General features: G+C 45.4%; 1 protein-coding gene across 4 annotated transcripts in view; it reads left to right on the top strand.

The window, feature by feature from the left end:
* Window positions 1–1,095: 1,095 nt before the first annotated feature.
* Window positions 1,096–8,719, top strand: part of SNCA (synuclein alpha) — a 72,995-nt gene continuing 65,371 nt past the window's right edge. The window contains exons 1-3 of one of the 4 annotated variants that reach the window (XM_074866745.1): window positions 1,097–1,494; window positions 1,818–1,911; window positions 3,292–3,437. In XM_074866745.1, the coding sequence (XP_074722846.1) occupies window positions 3,317–3,437 (121 nt within the window). In that variant the 5' untranslated portion in view covers window positions 1,097–1,494; window positions 1,818–1,911; window positions 3,292–3,316. The other 3 variants (XM_074866746.1, XM_074866748.1, XM_074866744.1) reach the window with 3 other exon arrangements.

Raw genomic sequence — 8,719 nt, 5'->3', positions numbered from 1 at the left:
ATGTAATTTAATTCCTGGGCTCTTTTGGTTTTTTGTTTTTTAAGGCTTTTCTTGAGGGCAGAATTATGAAGGAATGATTTGTATTATCAGTCTACACCTTCTTACACAAAGAAATACAATATATTGCTGAATGCTTGGTTGATTAAAACTAGTAGTGGAATGAACCAAAAGAAAGTTTACCAAACAGTATAGAAATGTGAAGACTTATGAAGAAGCCTGACAAAAGGAAGACTGCACTACGTGTTCAGAATGAAAACAAAACCAGGGATGCATCAGCTGTCTGCACAGGATGATGGATGAAAGATGCTCCTTGCCGCTCACAACCTAGTATCTCATCTATACCATGTTCTGTTTCTCCTTTTGGAGTGCAACAAAAAACAAACTGCTGTGTAGATCTTGCAGGATTTTATACGGCACATGAACTGATGTACTGAAGCTGAAGGTCCATCTGTTCTAATGCCTTGTCTCCTACTGGTCTTAGCTTTTCATGTCTAAATTCTGCTACCAAAAGAGAGAATTGTGATAGCTTTCGCCTTTGGGGGGAAAAGTGACTTCTATGCATCAGTTTAAGACTTGAGTAACACTGGCCATGGAGCATATGGTGGAGGATGCTAGTAGAGGTGTAGGGGTCAGGCAAATCTGGCAGGAGTGAGGCGGCTCTTCTCACAGTGTTCCTGATTTGGGATGATTTTTTTTTGTTTGTTTTGGGGGGGGGGGGGGGGGGGGGTGTTGCAATAGGGTTAAGACTCAAATTACAACTGCAAGAGCATCAACTCCCATACTTAAAAATCAGCTGGGGTTATGAATCTTGTGAGAACAGTCACGTTGAACTCCAGTCACTCAAGGCCAAAGATTTGGAAGTAGAAGAAAAAGCAATGAGATGCTTGGGGAGGTTTTCTAAGGCTTTGGGGAAGTGAAACACAGGTGTGCTGCAGTCATCATCAGCAGCTTCCTTACACTTCTTCTAAGATGGGGTGCTCCGGCCTTTTGAGCTAGTGGTGGGTGTGCGGAGTCACAGGGGGATCCGGTCGCCTGATCTTCCTTTGGCTCTTGCTCCTCTCTCGGTGTGCGGTGACGGAACGAGTGCTCCCGGCTTATCACACCGCCCACCGCGCTCCCACGGAGGACGCGAGGGGGGGTGGACGCAGGAGGCCGGGCGGGGGGCGCAAACCCCCGCGGAGGGTGGGCCGGGGGAAGGCGGGGAGCGTGGCGGGAGCCTCCCTGCCCCCCTCCGCTCCTCCCTCCCCCCGCCCCCCGCGGCGCATTCTCTCTCCACCGCTAGCCCTCGCCTCTCTCACACTCGCCGCCTGCGGGGCTGCCGTCGGGGGTGGCTCCAGCAGACCCGGCCCGCTCTCCCCCCCCTCGGGGATGTGCTGAGCAGGGGCAGCTCCTCTCCGGCCCCTCCAAGCCTCCGCCTCCCCGACCCCCCCCCCAACCCCACCGCCCCACGCCTGCTCGGAACGGGTCGGTCGCCGGTGACGGAGGAGCCCGGCGGTAAGTGGCGGGGCGGGGCGGGCGCCGTCGCCGGGGGCGGCCGAGGGCGCGGGAGCTGCTCCGCTCCGCTCCGCTGCGGGGTGGCGGCGGCGGCCCCCGGGGCGCTCCGGGCTCGCGGGGGAGGGAGCGGCGCGGCGGGGCTGGGAGGCTCCGCTCCGCGTCGGTGCTGCCGAGGGCTGGGCTCGCTGTGGCTGCGTAGCCGTAGGGGTGCGTGCATGTGTATGTATACGCACACGTGTGTTTATATATATATATAAAATCTGCAAAACGTTATATATATGTATATAATTCCTGTTGAACGCTCTCTTGTGGGCACGGGGGAGGGAGGAGAAGCCGGGCGCCGTGGCCGCCTTGTGCAGACGGCGTGTCAGCTGGAGCCCGTGGGTGCCATACGGTCGCGTCGCCCTGCCTTCCTCGGTAGGTGCCTCTTTCTCTATATATGTGTGTATTTCTATATGGTCACGGCGGCCTGCCCTCTCCCTCCCTCTGCAGGTGTCTGTGTATTATTTCATATATATTCCGCACCACCCGCCCGCGGTCCCCAGGGCCCCCGCACCTGGTCGTGGTGCTGCCCCCCACCCCGGGATGGATGGGACTGGGGACAGGCCTGGGGATCCCAGCGGTGGAGGAGCCGGTTTTGCGTGTGTAAGACACCCCCCCACCACCACCCCAGCCCCAGGGTGACAGGTCCCGTAGGCAGTTTGGCTGGAGCACAAATGCTGCCTTTCCTCGCACGCTCGTCACGAGTTAGGAGAAAGCTGCGGCAGCCCAGATGCCTTCCTAGACATCCGTTCCTCCTACTCAGCCTCCAAGCAGAGAAAGAAAATAACAGGCAGCGCTTCTTTCTGTGTGGGTGCAGGAAGAGAAAGGACTATCGATAACGAATTTGTTGAAGAGACACCGATTTCTCGGGTTTAATTACTATTTTAGTAGTTTTGGTGTAGTGCTGGGTTGTATAGCTGCCACAGCACTCACTTGGTAGCTTTAGTGCAGTGCTTTTAAAATCCTGCATTCTTGCTTTTGCTTTTTAGTAAAATCTTTTCTCATGCAAAGAACCCATTCGGGAAAACTCAATTTCCAGAAAGTGGCATGGACTGCGCACAAAATGCTGGACTACTGGAAAAGCAGCATTTTCTATTTGCTCCAGTCCTTCTGGGTTGTAATGGCAGTTTCTTATAACAAGCAAACATTTTCATTTAGAAGGATTTTGGGGTTTTGTGGTTTGGTTTGTTGGTCTTTTTTGTAAGTTGCTAGTTTTTTTAAGTTGGATTTTTCCTCTGGATGAGAGGTGGAGTATCATCGAATCACAGGGCTAAATCTTGCAATCAGCACGTGAACTGAACTGTCCTTTGGAGGAAATGATGCCTTGGTAGGCAAGGAAGGGACTTGTCATACCAATGAGTCCATCTTCCAACCAGAACTGCGTTATCAGCGGCCTCTCTGTAGGATTCTGTGGAAACAGGATCCCCAAGCTTTACTTGGATTGAGGGAACTGCTCTGGCAGTGCTGTTTAATTTGCTACGTACAGCAGCATGTGAGAAAATGTAAAGGTGATTCATGTAATTGTACTCCTTTCTAGTTATTTAACTGTTCTTTCTATCTGAAATACTAAGTGCAACCTCACATACAGAAGGGTATTGCTAATAAGATAAGGGTGAAAGCTACATATTATGAGGGTATAAATACTATCATTTTTAAGTAATTGTGATCCCATTTGGTTTGAATAAAATTTTCTTCCCTTTCTGGGATAAAAAGCTGAAAGTGTACTGTCTTTTTCTTTTTTTTTTTCTTTTCTAGAGCTGTGTGAAGAAATTTCTCAGCCATGGATGTGTTCATGAAAGGACTTTCCAAGGCAAAGGAGGGAGTCGTAGCAGCAGCAGAAAAAACCAAGCAGGGTGTGGCAGAGGCAGCAGGAAAGACGAAGGAGGGTGTCCTCTATGTGGGTAGGTGGGCAGCAGAGACCACACTGCTGGTCGGTGTACCCTGACGCTCACAACTGGATCCTCATCAGACCTATTCTTCTGCAAAAAAAATATATGTAATCACTTGTAGGAGACTGTTACAGAACAAGAGGAGAGTTGTGCCCTCTTGAGCTCCAGTTCTTTGAAGGTGAACATTGGTTCTTAGGTCACTGTGTTGTGCTGGCCGTGTGTTACTGCTCTGTGGTGCCACACCTGTAATGCCAGACTGATTGAGGTCATGTCTTAAGGGGTGCCTTACAGTACAGGTCACTAGCTGACAGTCTATTCAAGACATTTGCTAGGTTAAGGCTGAAGGGGTAGTTGGTACAGTAAAATAAATTGAGAAAAAGATGTAAAATCTGAGGTGGAAGGTAGCTTCACAGCATCCCATAGAACACGTGTGTTTTAACTGGGATTTTACAAGAAGAAACTTGAGAGGTTAGTTCAGCAACTGAGCATAAGCCATGCTGGCTTCTTGGCACGTCAACGTTAACATTTTGTATGGCAAAGTGTCGTCTCCTCATCTTTTGAAATTAACTTCATGTTCTGTACTTCATGTAATATTGCATATCCATAGCAGATACTTTCCATGACTTCTCAAGGAAGAGACACTACAGTTAATGAGGTAGGGCAGGTAGACCCCAAGGTAGTGAAACAGTTAAGTGACTTATTTAGGCCACACAAGAGTCTTGCACAGAGCCAGGGATAAAATTATTTTCAAATCCCAGATCAGTACACTGATTGCATGATCATCCTCTTTACTTAGCAAGTATTGGGCTTTAGAGGACTATCTTGCAAATGCTGCCATGAAAAATTCACAGGAAAATAATCTGCCAAGACCATATGAATACATGGTCATTTAAAAAAATATAATTATGGATCTATTTCTCCTATTCATCAAATAAAGTTCATCTATAAAATAATGGAGGGGAAAAGATACTCTTTTCTGGAGATTATTTCTTTTTTGCTGATTTTTCTAGCAGGTCAGTTCTGTAATGGATGCTGTGTGTAGCTAGGATGATGTGCACAGATATCAAAGAGAAGTTAAACAGAGCTGAAAACCAGAGGCATTTCTTTTAAATGGGAGCACTGAGATCTGTGCAATTCCAGTGTCTTTTCAGGATTCCCTCTGCCCTTGCAGGCTAGTGCCAGTCTGTAACAAATTATTTCTGCTCCAGATAGTTTAGACTACTCATTTGGAATATACTTTTCTCCTGCTGAGCCATGGCAAAGCTCAGTGCTCTTGCCAACAGAGATGGCAGTCATTTTGAAAACTAATTGTAAGATGAGTCTATTTTAAAATGAGCGTCTGCTCATTTTCTGTATCAAAATAGATGTCCTTTCACTGTACATTGTGCTTGATGTTGGAGTTATTTTTCAGGGGTAGGGCTTTCTTTTTTTAATTTTGTTTTCTTGTAGTTCCTCACCATGCTTCTGGGGTCACTTATTTCTTTGTATTAGAAACCTGCGTTGTGTGCTGAATTAATCTTTGCGTCTGACCTGTTCTCCAGGTTGTAATAATATTTGAACTTAGTTCTGCTCCCAAAGGCAACAGATTTCCTATTGTCTTCAGAGATGCTTTTGCTGAGGTTGAACTTTCAAGGGCAGGCTTGTTATTTATTTCAAGAATGAAATACTGAGGACAGCAGAGCCCTGAGCCATGATAGAGACCCATGTATATGATTGTAGTAATGGTGAAGGATCCTTCCCACAGCAGATGCCTTCTTTTCAGGAGGAAAGAGCTATATGCAGAGTTTCAATCATGCAGGTGAAAAAGCCTGTGGTTGGAAGCTGCCTTCAGGAGCTCTGGCAGTTCATATGCCTGGGTGTGTGCCTGCCAATGCCTGTTTATAGGGAGCCACAACTTCGCCAGCTGAAGTTTCAACAGGAACAAGTAGGGTAAGGGACAAACAAAGAGCTGGGTATTTCTCTGTCTACTTCCCAAGCACACAGCAGGGGTGGCTCTTCTCCTGAGCAGCATTAGCAAAGGCTGGTGTGATAATTCCTTGGTTCTGTAGGCTGATAACAGTTGCATGCAAAAGGTGGTGAAACCCCTTTATGAGCAGAGGAGAGGAGCTGCACACTGCATTAGAGCTCCTGAAGGTTTCTCCCTCCCCATCTCTATAGTTGGGTTTTCAGATATGAGTTTCACAGCCAGGATATGCTGTGAAAGCTGCCTGACATCTTGCAGAAAAGAACCTAACAACATTGGGCTGAGAAGGACCTGTTAATAATTTTCAGTTTCAACAGTCAACTCCATGACATTCAGCCATTCATTGCTGCTGGAGAATTAATAAGATGTGAAGTCTTTAGTCCAGATCCCCTAGGTGATATGGTCTCCCACTGAAATCAGTGGAATTTAAGTAAATATGGGAAAGATCTGGACCTTTATGTCCTGGCTGCTGTTAGCCATTATCTGAAAGATTGTAACATCATTCTACCTGACGACAAGAGTTCTATTAACAAAAGCTGCTGGTTGGGATGAAATGTGGTCACTGTAACTTACTTTTTTTTTTTTCCTTTTTTTTTTTTTTGTTGCAAGAAAAGTTTTCTTTGGCACGGGAGGAAATTTAGAGCTCTGAGGGAGAGTGGCATACTGGAGGGTTAACTGGAGATCTTTTTCCCTCTCCATGCTGAAGTCTGTTCTTTCTTCCTCCAGTCTACTGTCTTTGTCCTGCTTTTTAATATCCAAGATACTGTTCAGTACAGTCTATAATGTGTTTTTATGCTTTCAGGTGTGTGGTTTTTTCCCCTAAATTCCTCTGCTGATGTATTTCAGCATTGGCCAGCTGAAATCAGTGGCTCTGTCTTGACTCATACAAGCACAGCATCAGGACCTTTCTTGATGTCAAACAATGGCCTGATCATGGATTAGAAAGGAGGACCAAGGCTCAGCAGTCCTGTGCTGCATTGTGTATGCCATAAATTTAAAACTGGGTTTCTATGTATCCTTCAAGAGCTGTTGGTCTGAAGCAGCAAGGAAATGAGTGGCAATACTTACCCCCACTTGCTTTGAAACCAGGAACTAAGAGTAAGAAGGCTGCTCTGGCACGCTCTTAGTGATCTGCTGCTCAAGAGCTCCTCTGAGCTCTGTGTGTGCTACTAGGGAGTTGAAGTTTTTGCTCAGTTGACTCTTGAGTGCATGTTCAGTGCTCAGGAATGGAAGTTTCCAGTTTGATCATTTTTTGTTGTGTTATACCCTAGCAAGACAAAGGAATAGTTTATCAGGAGCAAGGTGGCTAGGGGATGAGTTGTTTACTACTCCCTGTGCTTAGCTGGCACATGGCTTTAGAGTAGAACAGTGCAGTCATGACCTATTTGGCAATACCATCCAAATTCCTCTGCTGCACTCTCTTTTTCAGAAGGTTTCTTATTTTCCTTTGGTAGTAGAAAAGCCAGCGGAGTAGTCAGGGGACTCAAGGTCTGTCTGGTGGAATAATGGGCTTCAGCGCTTGGGAGCAAGTGTTTTCCTTAGATGATGATTTCTGCTTCCCTTAATTAGGGCTTATGTCTCCCTGCCTTTAACCAGCTCTGATTGCATCACCTAAGCAGTGTAGGTCAGAGTCAGGTTCCTTGGTCTTATATTATCCCTACTCTGATCCCTCTGTTGTCCTTGTTATGGCAGAGTACAATAAGCAAGATTATTGATGTTTTGGGAATGAAGGACAGCTGGTTTCTCTTGGAAGCGATGTGGATGACCAGCTTTCCTTCACTGCCAGCCAGAAGTTGTCCTAGTGAATTCAACTGTTGTTATTTATAGGTCTGTTCTGGCATATCCTAATGTACTTCTAGATGCTGTTGTAGCTGTGACTGCAGAAACAGCTACTTCCATGCAAGTGTGCAGTAGTGGGGCAAATAGTATTGAGCTCTAACATATGCTGTAAGGTCTGGACCACCACTTAGCTGGTTGTTTGCCAATTAGATTCAGCTATACATAACTGTTCTGTATGGGTCTGCAAGCCGAGCTTTCGTTAAAGAAAAGTCTGTCTTCCACTAACAGAGACTAGCATGTCTGTGTTAGTTGTGGTTATAGCAGTGTTGTGTCAGGGTAAGTGAAATAAGAATCAACTTGTATATGTCCCTCTAGAGATGTATACGTTGCAGAGGTCCTCAGGGAGTTCTGACATACCATCCATCTCTTGCCAGCCCTAGGGAACCGAGTACTTGTTATTCACATGTTTCCATGTGTTTAATAGCTTGGCTTGCAGACAGTAACTTCAACAAGATGAACGAGATATTGGTCAGATCTAAAAATGCATTTAAAAGCAAATGCTTAATATTAAGTATTCCATAGAGACACTGTAAGCCTGAAATGGTGTTTAATCTCTTTCTAGAAGTCAGCAGAACCATCATCTGCTTGGATTCCAGTATGTGTTCAAAGTGCTTTGCTTCTTCAGGTCTCATGGTGCTGCAAGGCTGAGAACCAAAGTTATAAAACAAGTTCTTAGATGTTAACACCTCAGATCTAATGAAATGAACAATTCTCTCAGTGGTAAATATCTTCAGTGAGAGAAACTAAGCTTTTTTTAAAGAGAAAAACAGAATACAGGGGGAAAAAGACTTCTCAGCTGTTTAACCTCTTCATTAGCTAGTTAAAGGAACATGTCATTTTACTTGCTGCAACATTTTTTTTCCTCTTATTTATCATGGATTATTATTCTGCTCTTGCTCATGGATAACAGAGCCTTTTCAATGCTGTAGTCAGTCTGATAGTGCCATAAATACATGTCTTAAGTTCCATAAATTGACATTAGTAGCAAGTAGGACAAGTAGAGCTCTGATAGGGAAAAAGACATGAAGTTGTTTTCAACAGCAATATGTGCTAATTTGTTTCTCTTTCCACTGAAGACACAAGAGAGATTGTTCCCTTTCATGCAGCGTGGTAAAAAGCCATGATATTTTTACATGGGTGTTCCAGAAATCAGTTTGGTCTTCAGGGTGACAGAGTTACAATGCTTACACAGGTCTTGCATTATGTCTCATTCTTGTACTAGCTCTAGGTTGCTTTATATAAGTGGTCACATGTGCCTGTGACAAGGAGGACACTGGATGCAGCAGACCTTGGGTTTGACCCTGGTGGCATTTTCATGTTTGAATTCTATGTATTGTTTAATGTTTTCCTTTCAGATTAATTTTTGTCCAAATCTGCCTAGCACTACCAGCTCCCCCATGACTTTAACTTCTAGGTTTTTCTGTAGTTCAATAACGGTTGTAACCACTGCAAACTGAGATCTGGAAAAGGGTTGAAAGATGAAATTGTAAGG

Source organism: Strix uralensis, chromosome 4 (assembly GCF_047716275.1).
Source record: "Strix uralensis isolate ZFMK-TIS-50842 chromosome 4, bStrUra1, whole genome shotgun sequence".
NCBI lineage: Eukaryota > Metazoa > Chordata > Aves > Strigiformes > Strigidae > Strix > Strix uralensis.
The sequence above is the reverse complement of the archived record's forward strand: the minus strand, read 5'-3'. Positions and strand labels throughout refer to the sequence as shown.